Here is a 27,644-nt window from a genome sequence, read left to right as displayed (position 1 = left end):
GAGGTCCACCAGGAAAAATGTCTATTGTAAAGATCTTTCTCAGAGGAGATCAATTTGAGGAATACACTGACAAACTGAGCCAGGAGAAATGTAACTTAACAGTGCTTTATAACAACTCCCAAAATGGAGTCCCCAAACCGGCATGAACCAAAATGAATACAGCAACTGTGAATAGCTCCCGCAGGATCCAAATGCCTGTCCTGTGAACTGCAACAAACAAATAGAGTATGAACACAACACCAAGCCCTTCTCCGAGTTCTGGCTTTTTGAGTAGTGGGAAATTAGGTGTCAAGAATAGAGGTCAGTAGCCTGAGTCCACAAACTGCACCTTCCTAAAATTATCTGCTGTAAAATCTTAAACACCTTCAGAACAAATTGGGACGTAATTTTAAAAATAGGTTGTCTTTTTAGCACCTGCTCATATATTAGAAAAAAGAATGTTGTAACAATTATGTGGCATTGGAGACTTAAACGTCTGTAAATAAAGTTTGCACAAATAATTCAGAACTGAAGAAGCAAATGGGAAAAAAGCTGCCGAATAACAACAAACGATAGTTCTGGTGGAGTAGAGAGAGCAATTGCAGTGTGCATTCCCTCGGGTGAAATCGGATCTACTGATGAGTGGGAAAAGAGGCAATGCAATACAGATTTGAAAAGTAGTTATCACTGCAAATGCATTTCTCATCCTCCTTTATTTTATATGAAGCAAGAGAGAAATGCATTTGCACTGTGACCCAAAACAAGCTCTCTACTCGGAGCTCCGACACGGCAAGCGAGTCCCAGGTGGGCAGAGGAAATGCTTCAAGGACACCTTCAAAGCCTCCTTGAACAAGTGCAACATCCCCACCGACACCTGCAAATTCCTGGCCCAAGACCACTGAAAGTGGAGGAGAAGCACCCGGGAAGGCATCGAACACCTCGAGTCTCTTCGCCGGGAGCATGCGAAAGCCAAGCGCAAACAACGAAAGGAGTGCACGATAACGCATGCACCCCAACCACCCGTCCCTTCAACCACCGTCTACCCCACCTGTGACAGAAACTATAGATCCCACATTGGACTCTTTAATCACATGAGAACTCATATTTAGTGTGGAAGCAAGTCATCCTCGACTCCGAGGGACTGCCTAAGAAGAAGAAGAAATTCAAGTTCTTTCTTTCAAATGTTTCTTAATTAACAGTTTTACAGATTTAAAAATTAACCAGTGCTAAAATGAAGCATCAAAGTAGAAAGAAACATGCAGAAAATAATGACGTTGTACAATGTACCTTCATGAACCTTTTTGTAATTGTTTTGACAGATTGTTATGTACTTGGGGCAGGCCTCCAAAGACATCATTAAGTGGCCTCGTCCATTATCCCCACCAGTTGTAAAGTTGGAAACAAGAGTCGATGCAGAGTATGGTATGCCATCAACCCATGCTATGGCAGCCACCGCTATTTCCTTTACATTTCTCATCGCCACAATGTACAGGTACAAGGTAGGAACTCTACATTCTAATCCTGACAGGAACTCATAAATACAAAACCACAAATGATGTATAGTAACATGTAGCTTTAAGGTCAGTTGAAGATTTTGTTTTTTAATAAAAAAAGAAAGACTTGCATTTATATAGCGCCTTTCATGACCACCGGACGTTTTAAAGCGCTTTACAGCCAATGAAGTACTTTTTGAAGTGCAGTCAAGGTTGTAATGTGAGAAATGTGATAATGACCATATAATCTGTTTTTTGTTATGTTGATTGAGGAATAAATACTGGCCAGGACACTGGGGATAACTGCCCTGCTCTTCTTCGAAATAGTGCCATAGGATCTTTTATGTCCACTTGAGAGAGCAACTGGGGCCTCAGTTTAACGTCTCGTTTGAAGGACAGCACCTCCGATAGTGCAGCACTCCCTCAGCACTGCACTGGAGTGTCAGCCTAGATTTATGTGCTCAAGTTCCTGGAATGGGACTTGAATCCACTGAGCCACAGCTGACACTATTAAAAGGGATCCCTGCCCTAGCTTTTAAGACCTATCTATTTCAATAGTTTACTCACAAGAATTGCCCTTGCTCATGTAGAGACAGGCTGCAGTATTACAAGCTGAATTTATCAAAACATCTGCAGCATCTGATTCACAACATTTACTAACAATTATCATTTTTTAGACATAGTGAGATCTTTTAAAAGAAGCCGCTTGTAAGCTTTTGAGGTAATTTCAAAATGGAAGCATCGGAATCTACAGCTGAAATAACATACAAGTATTCTTAAATAATGACAAGAAAAATCAAAATCAACTCAAATTGTTCTGTTCCATTCAGTTTTAAAAAAATCTCTTTTGACATTTAATGTTATAATTTGAAATCCCATTCTCAACTAATATTTTATCTAGCATTCTTTCAAAGGATTTAATTGACATTGCACTGACTTATTCTTGCTTACACCTTCTTCACATATCTACTACACTGTGGTAGCAAAAATATCTTATATTTTCTGTTCTTGTACAAGACTTAAATGTGTACTCACGTTCTCTAGTTCTGTTCTATTAATATCCATATCTCGACCCATCCACTTAAATATGTATTTCTGGTATCCAGGAACAATTTTCAGTTGCTTTTTCCAACTTGTCTTATTTTTTTTCCCTTATAAATATTGCGGTAGAACTTTCTATATTGCTCCTTATTGGGTTTGGTTTCACATTCCGTACTCACCAGGCCACAATTTTCCACTCTTTCACTTTAATGAGTGGAAAGTTGAAGATTGGCAAACAGGAAAACCCTTAACCATAAACAAAGTAAGTCTCTGCTTGCCTCAAATCACCAGCTGTTATGATCCCAGATCTCCGCCTATGATATTCTGAAACGGTCTCTCAGAGACATGTGGGATTAGCTCAGGGAATGAATGCACCCCTGCAACAACCTCGGAGTATGTGTGTCATTTTTGATCCTTTCATGTTAAAGAAGAAGAATAATCTAATTAAATATAATTCCAGAATAATTTTGTTCAGTCTAGTTACTTCTTCAATAAAAAGCTATCTGAAGAAAAAGCTTTTTTTTTGCAAAAGCAAATTGTTACAAGGTGGTTGAATTAAATGCAATTAGGTTATTGGTTACTAAACTATATATAATTAGACTTTGGGCAAAATATGAATCTTTGCATATACAGTTTGTAACTAAAGTCATCTTTAATAAAGAACTAACAAAGCCATTGTCAGCTGAATAAATCAATGCCATCTAAATTGTGATTCAAAAGCAAAGTATTTCTGATTTGTACTATCTCAAAAATCAACACCAGATCTTTGCATTTAAATGAATAGCAACAATTGTAAACAATTTTTCTGGGTCAAATAAAATTGATCACATTTTGAGTGACAGTTACCACAAACAGAAATTCATGGAATTTGGCACCTGGCTTAAACAATGACTTGCAAATCCCGAGGTCATACATTCTTATCATGTCTGCATCAGACTCTGCAGTAAGACTGCTTTGTGGCAGTGTTTACTTGGTGATAAGTCAATATGTCACGATCATATCATAACTTGAAATGATACCTTGAAAACAGCTCTTATTAAAGAATAGTAAATAGAGAATGATTATTTGCTGTGAGTGCATTAGAATATAAAATATGGCTTTACTGCAAAATATTAGGCAGAACACGAATGCATTAAGCTACACAAAAGTCACTTCACATGTTATCTTTTAATTGCATTGCACTAATTTAATGAATAGTTACAAAGGATTCAACATGCACGATAAATCCCTCCAGACCATTTTGTATTTATGGTATCTACTGAATAAACAGTAGAAGAATAAATAACAATTGTACCACAATGTCCCTGTCAGCATAAGATCATTAAAGGGTCTCATAAAACAAAGCTGAAAATTTATGAAGTAACCACTCAATATTATTCTTTGTTCACTTTAAAGCACAAGTCAATCTACTTGAGGCAGATCCAATAAATGTGTACTTAATACCTTTATCAGCCCTTAAGAAACAGCTAAGCAGTTGATTTAATCAACTTATTTTGTTTAACCACATGCATGTTTACTAGCTCAGTATCTGATGGCAGCAGAGTGCCAAGCAAGCTTGCACAGCTATGAGTTTGAATAGAGTTAAATCCATTTTAAATACTTTCCATAAGTTATTCACTATCTGTGCTAGCTCAATTGCCGACAAACATAAGGTCAAACCAACAGTGGGTAGAGCCTCTCTGGCCAAGGAAATAAAAACAAAAGCAACAACTTGACAGTTTGTCAAAAGAAGCAGTGTCATGTATGGGAATTTATTGGTAATCTCATGCTAAGTCTCAGTACAAAACTGGTCCTATGCACCACTCCAGAGACCACAAGCACTATATGAATATTCTTCCCTCCACACAGTGGGCCCAAGTTTCAGCCTCAGTTGCTCCTGATTTTTAGGAGCAACTGGTGTAGAACGGAATATCTTAGAAATTCAAATTCTCGGCATTTAGTTTGCTCCAGTTCTAGTCAGTTAGAACAGTTTCACTTTGGAACAGAATTTTTTTTTCAAAAGGGAGTGTGTCCGGCCACTTACGCCTGTTTTCAAAGTTTCGGTAGTGAAAACTTACTCCAAACTAACTTAGAATGGAGTAAGTGAAGATTTTTGTACGCTCGAAAAAACCTTGTCTACACTTTAGAAAATCAGGCGTAGGTTACAAATTAGGCGTCGGGAACAAGGTGGGGGGGAGGGGGGGGGAAGGGAAGTCATTAAATTCTACAATCAATCCTTAGTTATACTTATACAAATATTATACAAATAAATCCAACCTGAATAAAAATTTATAAGCAAAGAAAAGATTAAATAAACCATGTTCCTACCTGTGTGAAACAGCAGCAGCCTTCGAGCTGCTGTGCTTCAGGCAGGCCTTTCATGTTGGAGACAGGCAGGGGTGTGGCGTCAGTGTCTCGACGGCAGCCCCAACAGCGGCAGCAAGCAGCCTTCGAGCTGAGCTGCTGTGCTGCAGGCAGGCCTTCATTCTGTTAGTGGCTGGCCGGCAGCCGAAGGATCAACACCGGAGGCACGCAGCTTTTCTTAGGGGGATTGAGGCCATTCAGCCATCGGATAGGAGCGGCATCAGTGGCTGGCCGGCAGCCGAAGGATCAACACCAGACACACGCAGCTTTTCAAGGGGGCTGAGGCCATTCAGCCATCGGATAGGAGCGGCATCAGTGGCTGGCCGGCAGCCGAAGGATCAACACCAGACACACGCAGCTTTTCAAGGGGGTTGAGGCCATTCGGCCACGCTTAAGGGGCGGCGTCAGTGGCTCGACGGCAGCCGAGTCCTTTTAAAAATGGCCGAGTGCCAATGTTTGTTTGACACTGCGCATGCACGCACGCTCCAATGCGCACGCGCAGGGTTGCCGGCACCACGTTGGCTCATTTAAATTGGACCCGCCCCCCACTACTTACAGAATCGACGTGAGTGTTTGGCTCCGCCCCCTGCTGTGAAGAGCGCGCCGCGCCAAGCTGAGATCGAGCTCCGAGGAGCCGGAGAATATCGAAGTTTTTTTCTAGCGCACTTTTAAGCGCGAAAAACAGGCGTCCAGCTCGGAGGTGCGCTGTTTTCGGCGCGGGCCGAAACTTGGGGCCAGTGTTTTTACTCCCATTTATGTTCTCCCTAGATGAAGTTCCCAAGCTGTTGCCTATGGAGTTCTTGAACTAGCCATCAGGAAGTTGTGGCAGGGTGACTCACTTAGCTTGACTCACTCATTGAGTTTTCCATGTAATCTTTAGGGAAATGTGTCCTATCTTGGCCGAAGTGAACTCAGAGCTGTGTGTAGCTGTATCCCTGATTCTTGCTAATCTACAACACACTGCCTAATTCCACCATTCACAAAATGATTGTACCCATGACCCTTACCCTAGCAGCAGCAGTCAAAATACTTTAAAGTTACCTATGTGTCATTTTCCATAAATCAACAAACATCTGTCCAGTGTAATTGCAATGATTATGCTCTTGTTCCTTTTAGAGTCAGTTCAAAGCGTACATCATATAAACTAATTTGCTTATCAGATATTTGCCAACCCCTCATGGTGTTACAAATTTGTTACTTTGTCTTTATATGTGTATTTTTGCAGCAATTTTATAGTGCAGTGGATTTTCTTTTTAAAACTTTGATCCATGCATATCGTTATTAATATACTGTACTACCAGAAAGCTGGGAGAGAACGCCTACATTTTAATCAGTCCACTCTGTGAAACTTGCCTGTTCTGAATAATTGATCTATTTCATTAATAGTGATTTGATTTACCTGATTTACAGTACTCATTTGCGTTAGGACTAATGGCCGCTACAGTGCTGTCTACTCTGGTCTCACTCAGCAGGCTCTACACAGGAATGCACACTGTGCTGGTAAGAGATAAATTCCCTGTATTACTAAGTTAGCTCTCACTAGAAGAAAAACAACCAACAGAAGCACAGAAGACCAAAAGATAATATTGTGCGTCAAAGGGCTAAAAATGAGTTGAAAACAAGTCAATTATTACTTATAACTAGTACAGCAATTATAATTTAAGGAACACCTTTTTAACTCTGGACAAAGTCTGTATCAATACATCTTAATGCACTTTTACCGTATTCTCTATTTCAAGGCATTCTGAGTCATAGGTCACAGTTACATCCAAAAAAGGGTTAATTCAGCTCCCCAATAATCTCGTGGGTAAAAGGTAATGCTTGGTATAGCACTAAAACATACAGATTAGGTCGTAGGTTTGATTCCCATTCTGTGCTGAATGAGCTGATCTCAGATAGGATAGCAATTAGCTTCAGTGTTGCTAGTCTAGATGGGGGGAAAAGTTAGCTCAGGTTTCCACTGCTAATTGCTTATCCATTAACATTGTCGGGAATTACACATATGGATGTCAAGCAAGGATAGGATTAGGTTTAGCTGTGATGCCATCCCTTGCCAAATAGTCCACCAACACTTGATGTCTATGCTCACACAAGAGTGGCCAGTTTAGCAGGAGGGCCGCTGGCAATCATAAAGCTGTACTGCAGAAAGAGTCAGCACCTTTAAAAGACAAGAGGGGATAAAATTCTGGAAAAAATACAAACACTCTATCCTGACAATTGCTAACTTTAACTGCCAAGATTTTACTGCACTCTATGCCCAACAACTCAGAAAACTTGTTAATTTTATTATTGGTATTTTTCAAAAATATATCATTGAAGTAGCTTTAATAACAAATTTACGCTGTCAATGTATTCTAATTCTGTTATATCAATTTTCAGGATGTAATCGTTGGAGTCCTTATTACTGCAGTGCTCATGGCTCTTACATGTCCTTTCTGGAACATGCTCGATGATTTGCAGTTAACCAGTCCTCTAACCCCTATCATTGCAGTAGTTATGCCCTTTTTCATGAGTTATACCTATCCAGCATTAGATCATTACAGCCCAACCAGGGGGGACACCACTATTATCCTGGGTGTTGCATCAGGATGTACAGTTGGATTTTGGGTGAACTATCAGTATGGTCAAACATATGAGCCTACGGGATCCATCCCATTTGAAATACCTTCTATAACCCTGGAAGTTGTGTTGTTGGCCAGTGCACGCTTTCTCATTGGAATCATCATTCTTGTTGCCACTCGCCAAGTTGTCAAAACTCTTTCCCTCAAAATGCTGTGTGCTTGGTTTGATGTTCCAGGACATGATAAGGAAGCTAAGAAAAGGCTGGAGATTGAAGTACCATATAAATTTGCAACATATTCATCCATTGGCTTCAATGCAACAGTAGTAGTGCCTTTGCTGCATCAATTACTTGAACTACTCTGAGGACTGTGAGTGGATTGAGTGATTCCTCTGTGAATTCATATGGCGTCTGAGATGCATTTCATGTGTTGATGAAGACATACATTTCCTGCAAACATTAGCAAGACTCAACTTCCTATTTAACTATTTGTTCGGGAGTGTATGAAATCCTTTTTCAATTTAGTTGCTTTCCTAGTCTCCAGGACCTGCCCCATTTCTAGCCAAATTTCTATGATTCTATGAATCTAAGAGCGTGTGTGGGTGATCTATTTCCAGGGCCAAGATGACAATGCGATGAACCAACCATTACGTGTGCAAGAGAGGCCTGCAATGCCTGCTCTTGTTTTCCTTCACATGGTCTCCACTTTCAGCTTCCCAACTGTGATATGTTTGAGTTGATGAACTGCAGGAATGAACCCACATCCCATCACTCCTCAAGGTTACATACTGCTGCTTCAGTATACTACTCGGTACACAGCTTGACAACAGCTATCCTGTTTAATTGTATTACAATTGAGCAGAGTATCTTAATGAAAATGAACCACTTTCTTGGGGACATTGGACCAGGGATACCTTTGCATTGGGAAAAAAAGAACTTTAAGACCAACTTTTTATGTCAATTTGTAATTGAAAGCCAATGCCAGTTGTATTTGATAAGTAATTAACTATATCCTAAAATATCTCTATCTGTTCAAATAGATCTTTTTGCCAATTGGTTGATTCAGATTTGGTGAATAGGTTAGTCTTTCCACTAGAACATAAAGATGCACGTTATTAGCTTGAGGTACATATATGATATTGCACCAGTGGCACCACTAATGCAGTTCTTTCACATGTTATGACAATCTTTCCAAAAAATGTAATGGTATCAAATTATGAGTGACACATTATTCTATTCATTCCACAAATTATTCATTTTAAGTTTTGAATACATTCCGAATGTGTATTGTACTGATCATTCACAATAGTCATAACTACTTGCATTTCTATAGCACCTTTAACATTCAAAAAAAATCCCACAATGCTTCAGAGTCATAAGAAAAAAATGGGCACAGTTGGAGGTGAGGGTGGAGAGACAATGAAAACATCCTTCATTTATGAGTAATCAGTAATAACGAAGCAAAGTTGGAGCAATTAAATTATGAATGGTCAGGAATTTGTGGTGGTAATGACAGCGAAACTGTCAGTGATCGCCATCTTTACCCCTCTGAAATTGACTGTAACTTCTGGATTTAGCACATGCATAGATAAACACGGAAATCCTGATGTTCAAGTCGGTCATTCCCTGCTCCGCCACAGGTTGTGTCGTGTAACTCCCCAGACCGGGCAATCAATTCAAATCAGACAGAAGGACAAAAACTGCCCCTATTATGCTGGAATATCGCTGTTAACACCCTCCCTCTCTGTGCCGCCGCCCCCCCCCCCCCCCAGCACCCCCGAACCCATCCCCGAAAAGTTAAGCCTTGTTGAAAGAGGTGTAACTGGGTTTTTAATGCCGTATTAACTGCTGAACATCCGTTCTGGCCCTGAATAACTAATTTTATTTTTGTCGAAAGTCACAGTTTTCCATTAATATGATTAAGAATTACATGGTTTTTAAATATGATTTTTTTAAAGTTTGTTTATGATATTTCAGCTTCTGCCTTAATCCTATGTGTATGTCCCAATCTTTTTTACACTCGTTAAAATTTATAAAAAGTAAATTGGAATGTGTGCATTTTACTTCCTGGTTTGCTGTCTGTGAGAATTTTTCAATGCAATTGGCTGCTCAACGACATCACTGTTGCTGGACACTGGAGATTCACTTGATTTGGTACCAGATTCAAACAAGGTCAGGAGCACTGAAATCGATGCCACAGAGATCGCTAGATCTTTGTGAGCGGCTTTCTTCAAGATCAACGGTGAGTACCATCGCTTCGCCGCTGTTTGCAAATTCAGGTCAATGGAAAAAGCTACCTAAAACAAATCTATAAATTCGATTCCGGAGGGACATCGTCAGAAACAAAGAAAGTAGGTGCAGGAGTAGGCCATTCGGCCCTTCGAGCCTGCACCACCATTCAATATGATCATGGCTGATCATGCAACTTCCGTACCCCATTCCTGCTCCATACCCCTTGATCCCTTTAGCCATAAGGGCCACATCTAACTCCCTTTTGAATATATCTAACGAACTGGCCTCAACAACTTTCTGTTGCAAAGAATTCCACAGGTTCACAATTCTCTGAGTGAAGAAGTTTCTCCTCATCTCGGTCCTAAATGGCTTACGCCTTATCCTTAGACTGTGACCCCTGGTTCTGGACTACCCCAACATCGGGAACATTCTTCCTGCATCTAACCTGTCCAATCCCGTCAGAATTTTATATGTTTCTATGAGATCCCTTCTCATTCTTCTAAATTCCAGTGAATATAAGCCTAGTTAATCCAGTCTTTCTTCATATGTCAGGCCTGCCATCCCGGGAATCAGTCTGGTGAACCTTCGCTGCACTTCCTCAATAGCAAGAATGTCCTTCCTCAGATTAAGAGACCAAAATTGCACACAATACTCAAGGTGTGGTCTCACCAAGACCCTGTACAACTGCAGTAAGACCTCGCTGCTCCTATACTCAAATCTCCTCGCTATGAAGGCCAGCATGCCATTTGCCTTCTTTACTGCCTGCTGTACCTGCATGCCTACTTTCAATGATTGATGTACCATGACACCCAGGTCTCGTTGCACCTCCCCTTTTACTAATCTGTCACCATTCAGATAACAATCTGCCTTCCTGTTTTTGCAACCAAAGTGGATAAACTCACACTTATCCACATTATACTGCATCTGCCATGCATTTGCCCATTTACCTAACCTTCCAAGTCCCCCCTGCAGCCTCTTAGCATCCTCCTCACAGCTTGCATTGCCGCCCAGCTTAGTGTCATCTGAAAACTTGGAGATATTACATTCGATTCCCTCGCCTAATCATTAATGTATATTGTAAATAGCTGGGGTCCCAGCACTGAACCCTGCGGCACACCACTAGTCACTGCCTGCCATTCTGAAAAGGACCCGTTTATTCTCACTTTTTGCTTCCTGTCTGCCAACCAGTTCTCTATCCACGTCAATACATTACCCCCAATACCATGTGCCTTAATTTTGCACACTAATCTCTTGTGTGGGACCTTAACAAAAGCCTTTTGAAAGTCCAAATACACCACATCCACTGATTCTCCCTTATCCACTCTATTAGTTACATCCTCAAAAAACTCTAGAAGATTTGTCAAGCATGATTTCCCTTTCATAAAGCCATGCTAACTTGGACTGATCCTGTCACTGCTTTCCAAATGCGCTGCTATTACATCTTTAATAATTGATTCCAACATTTTCCCCACTACCGATGTCAGGCTAACGGTCTATAATTCCCTGTTTTCTCTTTCCCTCCTTTTTTAAAAAGTGGGGTTTCATTAGCTACCCTCCAATCCATAGGAACTGAACCAGAGTCTATAGAATGTTGGAAAATGACTACCAATGCATCCACTATTTCTAGGGCACTTCCTTAAGTACTCTGAGATGCAGACTATCAGCCCTGGGGATTTATCGACCTTCAGTCCCTTCAATTTCCCTAACACCATTTCCTCACTAATAAGGATTTCTCTCAGTTCCCCCTTCTCCCTCGACCCTTGGTCCCCTAGTATTTTCGGGAGGTTAATCGTGTCTTCCTTAGTGGAGACAGAACCAAAGTATTTGTTCAATTGGTCTGCCATTTCCTTGTTCCCCATTATGAATTCCCCTGATTCTGACTGCAAGGGACCTACATTAGTCTTCACTAATCTTTTTCTCTTCACATATCTATAGAAGCTTTTGAAGTCAGTTTTTATGTTCCCTGCAAGCTTGCTCACATACTCTATTTTCCCCCTCCTAATTAAACCCTTAGTCCTCCTCTGTTGAATTCTAAATTTCTCCCAGTCCTCAAGTTTGCTGCTTTTTCTGGCCAATTTATCAGCCGCTTCCTTGGATTTAACACTTTCCCTAATTTCCCTTGTTAGCCACGGTTGAGCCACCTTCCCTTTTTTATTCTTACGCCACACAGGGATGTACAATTGTTGTAGTTCATCCATGTGATATTTAAATGTCTGCCATTGCCTATCCACCAGCAACCCTTTAAGTATCATTCTCCAGTCTATCCTAGCTAATTCACGTCTCATACCGTTGAAGTTTCCTTTCTTTAAGTTCAGGACCCTAGTCTCTGAATTAACTGTGTCACTCTCCATCTTAATGAAGAATTCTACCATATTATGGTCACTTTTCCCCAAGGGGCCCCGCACGACCAGATTGCTAATTAATCCTCTCTCGTTACATAAGACCCAGTCTAGGATGGCCTGTTCTCTAGTTGGTTCCTCGACATATTGGTCTAGAAAATCATCCCTTATACACTCCAGGAAATTCTCCTTCATAGAAACATAGAAAATAGGTGCAGGAGTAGGCCATTCGGCCCTTCTAGCCTGCACCGCCATTCAATGAGTTCATGGCTGAACATTCAACTTCAGTACCCCATTCCTGCTTTCTCGCCATACCCCTTGATCCCCCTAGCAGTAAGGACCTCATCTAACTCCTTTTTGAATATATTTAGTGAATTGGCCTCAACAACTTTCTGTGGTAGAGAATTCCACAGGTTCACCACTCTCTGGGTGAAGAAGTTCCTCCGCATCTCGGTCCTAAATGGCTTACCCCTTATCCTTAGACTGTGACCCCTTGCTACCAGTTTGGTTAGCCCAATCATTATGCAGATTAAAGTTACCCATGATAACTGCTGTACCGTAATTGCATGCGTCCCTAATTTCCTATTTGATGCCATCCCCAGCCTCCCTACTATGGTTTGGTGGTCTGTACACAACTCCCACTAATGTTTTCTGCCCTTTGGTGTTTCTCAGCTCTACCCATATAGATTCCACATCATCCATGCTAATGTCCTTCCTTACGATTGCGTTAATCTCCTCTTTAACCAGTAACGCTACCCCACCTCCTTTTCCTTGCTGTCTGTCCTCCCTGAATATTGAATACCCCAGGATGTTGAGTTCCCAGTCTTGGTTACCTTGGAGCCATGTCTCCTAATCCCAATTACATCATATCCGTTAACAGCTATCTGCGCAGTCAATTCATCCGCCTTATTACGAATGCTCCTCGCATTGTGACTCACAGCCTTCAGGCTTGTTTTTTTTAAACACTCTTTGTCCTTTTAGAATTATGTTGTAATGTAGCCCTTTTTGATTTTTGCCCTTGATTTCTCTGCCCTCTACTCTTACTTTTCTCCTTCCTACCTTTTGCTTCTGCCCCCATTTTACTTCCCTCTGTCTACCTGCATTGATTCCCATCCCCCTGCCTTTTTAGTTTAAACCCTCCCCAACAGCACAAGCAAACACTCCACCTAGGACATTGGTTCCGGTCCTGCCTAGGTGCAGACCATCCGGTTTGTACTGGTCCCACCTCCCCCAGAACTGGTTCCAATGTCCCAGGAATTTGAATCCCTCCCCCTTGCAGCATTCCTCAAGCCACATATTCATCTGAGCTATCCTGCAATTCCTACTTTGACTAGCACATGGCAATGGTAGCAATCCTGAGATTACCAGCTTTGAGGTCCTACTTTTTAATTTAACTCCTAGCTCCCTAAATTCAGCTTGTAGGACCTCACCTGGTTGTTTTACCTATATCGTTGGTACCTATATGTACCACGACAGCTGGCTGTTCACCCTCCCCCTCCAGAATGCGCTGCAACCGCTCCAAGAAATCCTTGACCCTTACACCAGGGAGGCAACGTACCATCCTGAGTCTCGTTTGCAGCCGCAGAAGCGCCTATCTATTCTCCTTACAATAGAATCCCCTATCACTAAAGCTCTCCCACTCGTTTTCTTGCCCTTCTGTGCAGCAGAGCCACCCATAGTGCCATGAACGTGGCTGCTGCTGCCTTCCCCTGATGGGTCATCTCCCCCAACAGTAGCCAAGGTGGTGTATCTGTTTTGAAGGCAGATGACCGCAGGGGACTCCTGTACTACCTTCCTTCCACTGCTCTTCCTGATGGTCACCCATTCCCTATCTGACTGTGTAATCTTTACCTGCGGTGTGACCAACTCACTAAATGTGCTATTCACGACATCCTCAGCATCGCAGATGCTCCACAGTGAATCCATCCGCAGCTCCAGTGCTGCAATGCGGTCTGTCAGGAGCTGCAGCTGGACACACTTCCTGCACACAGAGTAGTCAGGGACACTGGAAGCATCCCTGATTTCTCACATAGCACAGGAGCATGACATGGGTCTGGGCTCTCCTGCCATGACTTAACCCTTAAATTAACCTAATTGATAACAACGCCAAAGGTTTCTGATCAGAAAAGAAAAAGATTAAATACTCACCAATCCACCAGCCAATCACTTACCCACTTGGCTGTGATGTCACACTTCGATGTATTTTTATTACTTTGTTTACCTTCTGCCCCTGCCCCAGCTGGCTCCTCCGACTTGGTCACCTTGAAACCACTACTCTGTAATGGATGCTTTCCTGTGATGTCACGCGTTGATTTCTTTTTACTTCCCTCCCCTCACAGGTCTGTTTGCATTGCTCCCAGTTAGCTCCTCTATCTCCTCCTCCGATCTCATGCTGTTTGAATCTCCCGGGTCAGTTCTCGCTCCTTCATCTCCTGCAACCAGACCTCCAGCCTCTGACCATCGCAACCAAAGTGACCATAGCACTCAATTTCTATGCCACTGGTTCTTTCCAAGCTGCTACAGCAGACATATCGAATATTTCTCAGTTTGCCACACATCGCTCCATCCTTCAAGTGACAGATGCTCTCTATAAAAGAAGGATGTTTAAAATGGTCAAGACGTTCGTTAGCGCTCTGAATTCCTGCTGAAGGAGAACACTCTGCACGAAACTGGTTAAAAGAAGGAGCAACTACATTTCCTTCCCGATGAGCAAGGAGAAGCAGTTGGAGCGGCAGACCAGATTTGTGTGAATTGTGGGCTTCCCTAGGGATCCGGGCATCATAGACTGCACCCACGTCGCATTGAGGGTGCCACAAAACAATCCTGAGATATTCAGAAACCGCAAGGGAGTCCACTCCCACAACATGCAGCTGGTGTGCGACCACAACTGCAAAATCATGGCAGCAGCCATGATGCTTTCATCCTCTGCCAGACCGGTGTGCCCGACATGTTTGCTGGCCTAAACCAAGATTGTGGTTGGCTCATTGGAGACAAGGGCTACCCACTGTGCACTTGGCTGCTGACTCCCCTTCACAACCCCAGGACTGCTGCATAACAAGCCTAAAATGATTTTCATTCAGCCACCAGGTGCTTAATTGAGCAGTGCATCGGGATCCTTAAGCAGAGGTTCCGTTGCCTGGATCACTCTGGTGGAGTGTTATAGTACTCGCCTGAGCGGGCCTCCCTATTTGTGGTGGTCTGCTGCATGCTTCACAACCTGGCAATCATGAGGGCACAACCAATGGAGGGAGGACAAGCCACCAGTACCACCTGAGGAGAAGTACCAGGAGGCGCCAGAGGAGGACCAGGATGCGGGTCGCCGGCCACGCAGCAGGCGGTGTCACCATTCAAACCCTGCAAGAGAAGTGCAAAACCGTCTCATTGCTGCTCATTTCCGATGAGTTCCTGCCCACTTCACCCTTCATTTTTGCATTTCCATGGCCATCCCAATGAGCCCTTTCACACATCTTTCCCACAGTGAAATGAGACCTGCACTGACATAGGAACACAAAATAAAGATTTATTACACAAGAAATAAAGGTGCAAAAAACAAACACAATCATTTCTCACCTTGTGCATCTCCTTATAACCCTTCTTACGAAAGCCTATTCTGGAACTACACCGCAGTGTCTCCCCTGTGGCTGCATCATGGGTCTGGGAAGGCTGCTGCGTTTCAGATGTAGAAACTGCAGATATCCTTCAAAGACGCCGTCGACCAGCTCTGGCCCTGGAAGAGCCGGTTGCAGTCTGGGCAGCACCTTCCTCGGTGCGTTCAGTCGGCCTTGGCTCGGGTGAGTCCATGCTTATTGGCAATAGCGGAGTGACAGATCTGGGGTCAGGACTGCTGTGATCCTGAGAGAGCACGTCACCATCCTGGTCCAAGGAGCCTGTGCCACTCCCCGGGGGCCAACACATCACCATTGCCACCAATCTGAGGGAGCATAGGTCAGTGGTGTGGTGCAATACCGGAAGGTCCCGCATGGACAGTGGTGAACCCATCCGCGATGGCAACAGTTAGATCTTGCATGGCATCCAGCTGAGACTGCATGAGAGCAGACACCGTCTTGATGCCACTAGAGACGACAGCAGTAAGACGCTCCGTGGTTGTTGCCAAGAGTGCTAAGGGCATTCTGAGCTTCCAGGAGAGTGGCCATCCTCGCCAATGCAGCACTCAGATGCTGGTTCCCTTGCACTTGTGCTGTAATGGTAGCTGCCACATCGCCAACGAGAGGCGGCATCACAGCTGGATCCGCCCAGTCAATCTGGGAGTCCACCATCGTCTGCACACTGGCAATGATGGGCTCCATGGTGTGCAGAGAGCTGTCGACAATACGGGAGGCAGTCTCCTCTACGCTGCTGACCACTTGCGACTGGCTCTCGGGCCCCCAACATCTAGGAAGGCATGACCTCCACCCTTCTTTCATAAACCCCAACATCTATGGGCTCGTCTGAATCCTCTGCAGCAGAACTCGTGTGCGACCTCGCCCGCCAGAGAGATGGCACCAGAGGTTACCATGGCCCTTCACCATGCTGCAGCACCCTAGGCCCCGGTGCATCACCCACCCAGTACAGACCCCTCTGTTAAGTCTTAGCATTCCAGATTCAGTACTCCCAGTATCTGAGCTGGTGCGTACAAATGTAGGAAGCAATGACGCGGTGCTGCCAGCAGTGTCCCCCTCTTCCTCAACCTCATCAGACATGGTGCCAATATATGGAGTGGCCTCTAGCATGTCGTCATTGCTATGGCTGCCAGTAGCCCCAAGGCTGTCTTCATGGCTTTGACTCCCACTCGCATCAGCAGTCTCTCACTGGCTTTGGTGCCAGTGCCCTCAATGCTGTCGGCCTGGCTTTGGCTCACACTTGGGTACAAGGACTCCCGTGAGGGTGAGGTACAGCATAGCACCATGCAGCCTGAAACTTGTACACTATCATAAGCAAACGCACAGTAGGCGCTGGCACTTTTAGGGAGAGATGGCATTAAAGGCCTTCATTTACCGATGCTGCCCCCAGTAGGATCGACATGACTGGCGGTCACAGGGAAGGCAACATGTGGGCCCATTAGCCTCCGAATCCTTTCTTCCTGGTGAGTGAGCTGTTGTATCTCTGACTCGCCGCCACCATTCTGTTGTTCAAAACGGTTGTGAGAAACATTCGCCTGCAAAGCAAATAAGGCTTGCTCAGTAGCAGTGTAATCAAGTCTCAGCAATGCGTGCACAAGTGTGTGTCCATTACATGCAGCTGCAACTCTGATATGAAAGGGAACCTCCAGTGCAGTAACACACATATATACACAGGCCTGAACAATAAAATGTTGCTTCAATTACTATATAGGGAAGGTTAGAAAAAAAGAGGTGAAGGAGAGGCTCGCAGATGGAAATTAAGTTGGGGGAACATGTACTCACTTTCATCAGGTGAATTATATCGTTGAGCCTTTTGCAGCATTGGGTCGCGGTGCGGTCATGAATGGAGGTCCCCAAGACCTCCACAGCGCTCTCGCTCCACGCATTAAGGAACACAGCGCGAGTCGGTCTGCTTGTGTCAGGGTAGAGAACGCGCCTCCTTCCCTCCACAGCCTCGATGAACGTCTCCAGTTCTGCGCCCAAAAATCTGCTGGTCCTCCTTGCTCCTCCTGGATTCGCTATGCTCTCGATTCAAACTGATTGCCCGCTCAGGGCTCAGCTGCAAACCCTGTCCTTTAATAAAGCCAGGGAGCAGTTAGCAGCAAATCGGCACCAGCTGAATTTTGCGGCCCAATCAGCCACTCCGCACCCACACTGCTGCAAACCGCTGCTTCCTGTCATCAATACCACTCAGCTCCTTTTTTTCAGCAAAAATGCTGAATTTCACTCCATTGCAGTGGTAATGACCGGCAAAAATGTGGTAGGTGCGCCCCGTTTCAGATGGAGGTGAATTTTTACCCCTAAATCTAGGGGCATAGTCTCAGTGTAAGGGGTCAGCCATTTAAGACTGAGGTGAGGAAAAATGTCTTCACTGAGAGGGCTGTGGATCGTTGGAATTCTCTACCCCCAAAGTACTGTGGATGCTGAATAGTTGAGTATATTCACAGCTTAGATAGATTTTTGGACTCTAGAGGAATTAAGGGCTAAGGAGATCAGGTGGGAAGGTGGAGTTCAAGCCCAAGGCCAGCCATGATCTTATTGAATGATGGAGAAAGCTCAAGTGGCCATATGGGCTACTCCTGCTCCTAATTCTTATGTAATCAAACAGGCTATTGGAATGTTAGCCTTTATATCTAGAGTGCTCGAACATAAAGCAGAAGAAGCTTTGCTACAGCTATACAATTCCCTGGTTAGACTACATCTGGAGTACTGGGTACAGTTCTGAGCACCACACCTTAGAAAGGATATATTGGCCTTGGAAGGAATGCAGCACAGATAAACCAGAATGTTACCAGTGCTCCAAGAATTAAATTACGAGCAGAGATTACATAAACTGGAATGTAAAAGATTAAGGGGTAGTTTCATAGAGGTTTTTAGGATTTTGAAAGGAATTGATAGGGAGAAATTGTTTCCGCTGGTGGGGAGACTAGGACAACGGGACATAACCTTAAATTCAGAGTCAGGCAATTCAGGTGAGAAGTTAGGAAACACCTCTTCATGCAAAGGGTGATAGAACTCTCTCCCACAAAAAGCAGTAGATGCTAGCTTAGTTAATAATTTAAAATTTGAGATAGATAGATTTTTGCTAGCCAAGGGTATCAAGGGATATGGAGACAGGGCAGCTGGATGGAGTTAGAATACAGATCAGCCATGATCTCACTGAATGGTGGAACAGGCTCACTGAAGGGGTGTAGTCTATAGGACCCCTAACAGTAGCTACACTGTTGGACAGAGTATAAATCAAGAAATAATGGAGGCTTGTAAAAAAGAAATGGCAATAATCATGGGTGACTTTAATCTTCATAGAAACATAGAAAATACTTGCAGGAGTAGGTCATTCGGCCCTTCGAGCCTGCACCGCCATTCAATGAGTTCATGGCTGAACATGCAACTTCAGTACCCCATTCCTGCTTTCTCACCATAACCCTTGATCCCCATAGTATTAAGGTCTACATCTAACTCCTTTTTGAATATATTTAGTGAATTGGCCTCAACAACTTTCTGTGGTAGGGAATTTCACAGGTTAACAACTCTCTGAGTGAAGAAGTTTCTCCTCATCTCAGTCCTAAATGGCCTACTCCTTAACCTAAGACTGTGTCCCCTGGTTCTGGACTTCCCCAACATTGGGAACATTCTTCCTGCATCTAACCTGTCTAAACCCGTCAGAATTTTAATTGGATTGATTGATTGATTGGACAAAGCAAATTGCCAAGGGTAGCCCTAAGGAAGAGTTCATAGAGTGTATCTGGGATAGTTTCCTTGAACAGTACGTTGCGGAACCAACCAGGGAGCAGGCTATCTTAGATCTGGTACTGTGTAATGAGACAGGATTAATAAACGATCTTCTAGTAAAGGATCCTCTTGGAATGAGTGACCATAACATAGTTCAATTCCAAGTTCAGTTGGAGGGTAAGAAAGTTGGATCTCAAACCAATGTCCTAAGCTTAAACAAAGGAGACTACAAAGGTATGAAGGCAGAGTTGGCTAAAGTGGACTGGGAAAATAGATTAAAATATGGGACGGGTTGATGAGCAGTGGCAGACATTTAAGGAGATATTTCATAAATCTCTCAACAAAAATATATTTCAGTGAGAAGAAAAGACTGGAAGAGAAGGAATAACCATCCATGGCTAATTAAGAAATTAAGGGATGGTATCAAATTGAAAACAAGTGCATACAAAGTGGCCAGAGGATTGGGAAACTTTTAAAAGCCAGCAAAGGACTAAAAAAATAATAAACCGAGGGAAGATAGACTACAAAAGCAAACTAGCACAAAATATAAAAACAGATAGCAAGAGTTTCTCCAGGTACATAAAAAAGGAAAAGAGTGGCTAAAGTAAATGCTGGTCCCTTAGAGGATGAGACTCGGGAGTTAATAATGTGGAACAGGGAAATGGTAAACTTTGAACAAATATTTTGTATTGGTCTTCACGGTAGAAGACACTAAAAACATCCCAATAGCGATAATCAAGGGGCTATAGGGAGGGAAGAACTATCACTAAAGAAGTAGTACTCAGTAAAATAATGGGACTAAAGGCTGACAAGTCCCCTGGACCTGATGGCTTGCATCCTAGGGTCTTAAAAGAAGTGGCTGCAGAGATAGTGGATGCATTGGTTGTAATCTACCAAAATTCCCTGGATTCTGGGGAGGTCCAAGCAGATTGGAAAACCGCAAATGTAACGCTCCTATTTAAAAAAGGAGGCAGACAGAAAGCAGGAAACAATAGACCAGTTAGCCTAACATCTGTCATTGGGAAAATGTTGGAGTCCATTATTAAGGAAGCAGTAGCAGGACATTTGTAAAAGCATGATTCAATCAAGCAGAGTCAACATAGTTTTATGAAAGGGAAATCATGTTTGACAAATTTGCTGGAGTTCTTTAAAGATGTAATGAGTAGAGTGGATAAGGCTGAACCAGTGGATGTGGTGTATTTGGATCAATCACCATCATAGGTGATCCCTCGAACGAGAATGACTTGCTTCCACAAGAGTTCACAAATGTTTCAATGAAGGACCCGATGTTCTAGTCCTGAACTCCAATTGAGGGGGTGGAAGATGCCTGTGCGTGGATTTTTTTAACGTGTGGTGACTGTTGCACATCAGCCACCACACGGGCTTGACAGAGCTAGCCTTTATCCAGTGGCAAGCGTTAACCAGGACTGGACACCTGCTCTGCTACACGGACCTGGTACGCACACATATCGCAGTGTGGGCTGGCCCATGCTGCCCCTGGGCCTTTGGCTCTTCTGGGCCCCGTACCCTCATTTGCCGCACCTTCACCCACGATGTTCCAGGGCCCGGTTTGGATATACTTGCATTGGAGGCTGTTCAGAGAAGGTTCACTAGATTGATTCCGGTGATGAGGGTTTGACTTATGAAGATAGGATGAGTTGGTTGGGCCCATGCTCATTGGAGTTCAGAAGAACGAGAGGTGATCTTATCGAAACATATATGATAATGAGGGGGCTCAAAAAGGTCGATGCAGAAAGGATTTCCACTCATAGGGGAAACTAAAACTAGGGGACATAGTCTCAGAATAAGGAGCCATCCATTTAAAACCGAGATGAGGAGGAATTTGAGGGTCGCAAATCTGTGAAATTCTCTGAACCCCAGACAGCTGTGGAGGCTGGGTCATTGAATATATTTAAGGTGGAAATAAACTGATTTTTGAGTGATAAAGGAATAAAGGGTTATGGGGAGCGGGCAGGGAAGTGGAGCTGAGTCCATGATCTTATTAAATGGCAGAGCAGGCTCGAGGGACCAAATGGCTTACTCCTGCTCCTATTTCTTATGTTCTTATGAAACCTGTTATGGTTAGCAACACTGAAGCACCAGAAGCCCAGTCAAGCCAATCCCTCAAGCCGAGATCAGGAGTAAAATAAATAATAAATCTTTGAAGATGCAACACAAGAATGTTGCCACACGCCCACCATGAGAAGGGGAAGCTTAGTAAGACAAGAATTACAAATAATTAAAAATTGTCATCTATGAGTCGTACTAGCAGAAAGAAACCAGAATGTAACAATCCTGTTACCATATGACAAGGTATAATCAACTGAAATTTGAAGACCCTCTTGAATCAGTATAACACCTCTCCACTTCTTTGGAAACTGTGGGGTCGAAATTCGGTACCGCCATTTTTGAGGCGGTGTCACCGCCTGAGTGCTGATTTTACCGCCAGGAGTTAGGTGCAGACTCCAACTGCCAAATTCAGTTTTTACCCCCAAAGATGAGAGAGCAGTGCTAAAAATGGCATTGCACTCATCCTCAGGCGGAAGCTCAGGAGGCCGACTGAATTTCGCACCGGGAGGCTGCTGCCATGCTAGCTGGAAAACAGGAAGAAAGAAAAATATCTCAAACTTCTTTGACACACACACAAATTTCCCCACTGTTACAACTAATTAAAAATTGAAGAAATAAAGAAAGAAAAAAAACTTACTTTGCTCTCTGGGCGATTCCGCCCGAGTTCCGCTGTTTACTCACCACTTTTTCCAGGTTGTGAGAACGCCTGCCGGGAAGGCCGACATTCAAACAAAATATCATGATGGGCGCCAAGGAGGCGTTGCACATTTACTGACGTTATGATTTCCATGGCATTAGCTGGCGGGACATAACGTTTTAACGCCCTTAAAAAATGACCACTGAATTTCGCGTCAGGTGTGAACAGCACCCAGCGGCATTCCCAACCGCCTCCCAGTTAACACCTAACCTTGGGCGTCATCAGCAGGCATTAGCAACCGAATTTCGACCCGTGTTTTAAAGTAACATTAAAATGGTTACATTTTTAAACCAAGGTGCGATACTTGGCTGATTTGATAATAGATTAGGTGGGAGGGTAGGAAGTATCTTCACATGAAGAATAAAAACTGCGATATCTTAAGTCAAGCAAACCACTTTTCTTTGGCAATGATTATACTCTGCATGTAATGACACCTATAGGAGGCAGATGAATTATTTTTTAAGGGATGGTTATGCTTTCAGTATAACTATCCCCTAAAAAATACCATGATTGGTAACAAGAAGCATATGTCTCACTAAAGTGTGCAAATTATATTTTACACACTCATCTACTGCAGCCTCTTCGTTGATCAAATATCAACTATTAGTGAAATAATGATCTTTAACTGTTTCAAAGTACTATGTATATCAGCCTGTACTGCACAACTCAAAGAAAATCATAGCAAGAAAAATCTGCACTCACGGAAATGCTTTTCAAATTCCAAACATGTGCACTTCTAGTGGGGGTTCTGGATGAAGATCAGGAGAAAGAAATCTGGCCAATTTTCCTTCTTTAACCAAGGAATACTGAAACCAATTGTAGTATCCCTATCACTGGCCCAACTGAGTTGAGCTAACCCAATGTAGACCTCGGATTGAAACTGGGACCTTACTAGTGTGTATACCTGAGCGATTCAGTGGATTCATTTGCTGAATCATCTGGGATGCCAGCAGTAGATTAAGTTAATTTTAAAAAGCAATTTTATGTACAAGTTTCTACATGGAGATTAAGGAAAAATCTCAGTTTCTTCAAAATGTACGAACGTTGGAGAATGGTTAAGACGCACTTTGTAAATCTATGGGCATAGATTAGAGTTTCACTACTCACATGAATCAACAAGTTCAAACTTTGTTTGTTTGCGTGTAACAATTCTGGAAAAATTGTTTTTATGCTTCATATTTACTACCCACACAAAACAAATTCCAAAGCAAGTGAAATGGTTAGTGACTGCCAGGATTTCCTGGCAACAAAAAATGAACTATTTCGACTTCAAAAGTTTAAAAATGCCCATAGGGCATGAGATGGGTTTCATTAGTTCTAAACCAGGCCACCGTGGTGGGCCAAACAACTGCAGGAAAACAAACGGCTGCATCCTGCCAGCCAATCGACAGAACATTAAGTAACTTAAAATGCAATGAGGAAACTGCAAAGGATGATAGTTAAGAGGGAGCTGAGAAGAGAGAATTGAGAATAATATGCAAATAAGTGAATCCTAGACTTAAGCTACTAATCAGCTTTTTTTTAAAAAAGCTTCTAGCGAGTAATAGTACCCTCTTAAAGTCATAAGTCAATAGTTTTTAAATTATGTATATATATCTTCAATATCAATTTTGTAAAATAAAAACTGAAAATCCTAGAATTGTACAACAGGTCAATCTCCATCTGAATGTTGTTCACCACATCCACACTAAACAGTCCCAGTCCATAAAATAATCCAGCATTGAGGTAATACTGCAAATCCTGATTTTTGCTTGACAACTGGTAGGTGCACTTTTCTGGCAGAGATAACCCTTAGTTTCTAATTCCTTTCTACAGACAGCCTAATCAAGACTAATTAAAGCTCATTTTGAAGAGTCAAGAGTGCTACTGACAATCATATAGAATATAAGTTTAAGCACTGTAGTCAGGTAGACAACATTCTAGTGTCCATGCCATTACGCAATATTCTGCTGAATGTAACTTTAAAAAAAATCAGTGGTTTTCATATGTAGTGCAGTTTGTACATTTGAAAAAAATGTGGCAACTGCACCAACTGAGTAAATCCTATTATATCCTTATGGGTAGACAAAACAGAATGGTTGATTCATTGCAGACATGCAAACATTATTTAAACAGTACACGATTTAGACACTCCACCTATTTAGAGCATAACATGTATAATGGTAGCTATTGGCAGTTGCCACATTTTGTACCTGCCGCTGTAACATCCAATAGGGGAACCCTCAAGTTGGCTTTATGCCACTTATTAAACCTATTTTATCAGTTACATATGCATTTATTCTACATCATGTTTGCTGCATATATCAGTGTATATATTAGAAAACGGAGGGGGATTTCCTGAAGTAGAATGGTTTCTATTACAGCAGGTAAGTTAGAGCTCCATGTATCAACATTGTAATTTTAATTTTTTACTACTAATGTTGCACTTATGTCATGATATGTTGCACTGAATTGCAGTATTGTACATTTATAGCTTCGACTAATTTATGTTGAAGAATGTTTCAAGCAAACAGATAAAATTACAGTAATGAGAACATATTTAACCACAAAGCAGACATAGGATCCTTTGCCTTATTAAATATTTATCTTTACAGTCGAATAGTTTCGGTAGCTGCTCTTTGCACAGAATGACTGAAGGACACAAAAGTGTGATAAGAACGAAGAAGCAGTCTCTTCCTTCAAAGAAAAGGCTCAATGTCAATTTCGAGAGCAGAGCAGGGCATGGTCAGTTCAAATTTGGTGATAACATCAGGGTGAAGAACTCCCAGCTTGCCAATGCTCTGACCTTTAGCAAAGATCTCTGCACATCGACCTGGGAAGAAAGTGGAATCTATAAAAGGAAGAAACAGAACAAAACCATCAGTACTTCTCCACCTTCAATAACCAGCAGATGTAATTCACTTCCCTCGCACTGCCCTGCAGCTGGTAACTGATAATGCCTTTAATTAAATCTTCAACAGCTCTAAATGAAAATTTATAATTGTCTTCCGCAGGTCAGAAGTGAGCTACACTTTGATGATGGTGGCCGAATCCCTTTTTGTTTCAGAATCCAAATGACTAACTAGTCTTTATCACATTTTCAAGATAATTAACCATCAAAGGCACAAAATGCCATCAAAGTTTTCGTGACCAAAGGACTAAGCAGTGTTTGCATTTACAAGTAATTAAAAGTGTACAAGAGGTCACCTCATGAATTTTTTTTTAATACAATCGTATCTTTTTGATAGCTATTTTTATTAGTGTTATTTTCTTCTACTTTGCCCCTCTTCTATATCAGCATACACCCTTCCTGTAGGTGATCATGAAGTAGTTAACTCTTTGATCAACATTTGAACTGGTCACATCTCAATCTTTGTCCACTGAAACCCTCCCTTACATTCAGAGTACTCTCAGTGTTCTGTTTCTGCACATTTCTGCAGTCCTGCTTTACTTATGCCTAAGAGAAGAGGAGCTATGTAGAGAATACATTTTTCAGATATTATATGGCACAAAGTTTTCACATTTTGACAGCTGAAAAAAACACTGTATATGGATAAAATTGAAGTACATGTGCAATACAGAAATATCTTGGATTTGAATCCATAGTGAACAGTGCAGCTATCAAATGTATAACAAAAATATTATTTTATGATGACTTACTAACTCTTTATTGTTCAATAAATTAGAATGCCCTAAAGTTTGCAGAATTAAAAATACATTAGAGTCATTTTCTAAAATAACACGTACCCACTGCGTAGTGCAATAATGCACACAGAATTTAAGAAATTAATGCTAATTAATAGAACAATTATCTGATAAATATGAATTGGATAGTTTGCTTTAAAAATAATTTTGAATTGGCCTCTCTGAATTCCTTTCCTACATTACAGAAAGATTTCAAAATGCTTCCTCTTCAAAATTCATTGTGCCAAAAGTGTTGGAATTGCTGGGTCTATACGAAGTGTGCATGGACCCAGCGAGGCCTTGCAAAAGGCAGATTTCGGGGTGCGATGCACATGCGCCGAAAACCGGCTTTTCCAATCTGTCAAGATACCTCTTGACAGATCTTCCGCATCCCCGGGAGAAAGACATTCGCGCGAGAGAGATTGGGCTTTTGCCCAACTCATGCCCAACGAATGTCCTTCAAACTTTTTTATGTTAAAAACCCTGTCCATTAAGATAAGTTTATTTTAAACCTATTAAAACACATTTAAAAAAAAATTCAAAAATAGTTTTTTTTCTAAAACATTAACTTTAATTTCAAGTAATTTTAAATATATGATGTGTTATTTTTATTTATCATGTTGTGTTTCTTGTTTTAAGGGATTATTCTCATTAATAGTAATGGGAACTTGTAAAAACGGAGTTCTCATTATTATCAATGAGAATACTGCAGAGTGATTGGTGGTCCAGGCCCATGTGACTTCAGCGTTTTCGTATGAACGGGGAAGTCATCTCCCTGTACACTGCGCATTGAATAAAGGCCTCCGACCGTGACCACCAGGTACTTTCGCAAAATTTTTTCAGAGGTGTTTGTCCGAAGGAAGCCTCCGACTGGAATTCCCCCTCCCCATTATAAATAATGTAATGACTGTGCAACACATTTTGTTGAAATTGAAATGATTTCCATCAATCTACATAGAATTGTTAAGAAAATAAATTCTTATTTGAATTTTCAGATTTCACAGATAATTGTGAAGCTCTAGTTTTCCCAGCGGTATCACTATACCATTTTAATACGCATACATTTTCTCACAAATATGGTTTTGAAAAATTCAACGGGGACTAGAATCTAAAACAATGGCCCAAAAATAGCTGTGGCAGGTCTGTTAGTTAGACTTGCCCATGCCTATTTGATGTCGACTATATTTTGCCCTGCAAGTTGCTGGAAGTGCGAGTTGGAAACGGCGTGGTGCCTTCTACAGCACATCTAAGTGAACAAGTGAACAAAACTATATCTCCCTAACCAAAGTAAACTCAGCACAAACAGTTAAGTCAAGTCATTTCAAGCCTAAGTACTCTTTTAATGACTTGATAAGTGTTAATTACTGCTAGTCAGCCTCTCTGGCAATAAAGATTAGAAATGTGGAGTCTTTTTCCTTCAAGTTTTAATTGTTGGTGATTTCTTTTTTGAAAATTATAATTTTAAAAAATTATTTTAATTTATTGTTGGAGATTTTTTTATAATGTAACACTTTTTAAACTTTTTCTTTCTGTCTCTGTCAGATTGAAGGATTGTGAAATGAACAGCACAAGGTCTGATCAAGGCAGTGGAAGTTAGAATGGTGAATTCAATGTTAAATCAGGTACAGAAAGAGAAATAAAGAGAAGGAAAGAAAGATTGGATTGAGAGAGAGAGAATAGTTAACCTTCAGTGCCAGAGGCTGACTAGCAATAATTAGCACTTATCACGTCATTAAAAGAGTACTTGGGCTTGAAATGACTTGACTTAACTTTGTGTGGTGAGTTTACTTTGTAGCGACAGTGCAAGTACAGGAACTTCACGCCATTTGAATGGGGAGCCAGTCAGCGAGATGCCATTTTCGCGAAGCTAACGGC

General features: G+C 42.1%; 2 protein-coding genes across 2 annotated transcripts in view; one reads left to right on the top strand and one right to left on the bottom strand.

The window, feature by feature from the left end:
• The first annotated feature begins 1,298 nt into the window (after positions 1-1,298).
• Positions 1,299-7,781, top strand: sgpp2 (sphingosine-1-phosphate phosphatase 2). Its single transcript, XM_070882356.1, has 3 exons — positions 1,299-1,478; positions 6,267-6,356; positions 7,236-7,781. The coding sequence occupies exons 1-3, from the start codon at positions 1,305-1,307 to the stop codon at positions 7,779-7,781; spliced, it is 810 nt and encodes a 269-aa protein (XP_070738457.1). The 5' UTR covers positions 1,299-1,304.
• A 16,887-nt stretch (positions 7,782-24,668) lies between these two features.
• Positions 24,669-27,644, bottom strand: part of farsb (phenylalanyl-tRNA synthetase subunit beta) — a 72,533-nt gene continuing 69,557 nt past the window's right edge. The window contains exon 17 of the mRNA XM_070883598.1: positions 24,669-24,936. Within this exon, the coding sequence (XP_070739699.1) occupies positions 24,785-24,936 (152 nt within the window). The 3' untranslated portion in view covers positions 24,669-24,784. The remainder of the gene's footprint in view (positions 24,937-27,644) is intronic.

This window comes from Pristiophorus japonicus, chromosome 6 (assembly GCF_044704955.1).
Source record: "Pristiophorus japonicus isolate sPriJap1 chromosome 6, sPriJap1.hap1, whole genome shotgun sequence".
Classification (NCBI taxonomy): domain Eukaryota; kingdom Metazoa; phylum Chordata; class Chondrichthyes; family Pristiophoridae; genus Pristiophorus; species Pristiophorus japonicus.
The sequence above is the reverse complement of the archived record's forward strand: the minus strand, read 5'-3'. Positions and strand labels throughout refer to the sequence as shown.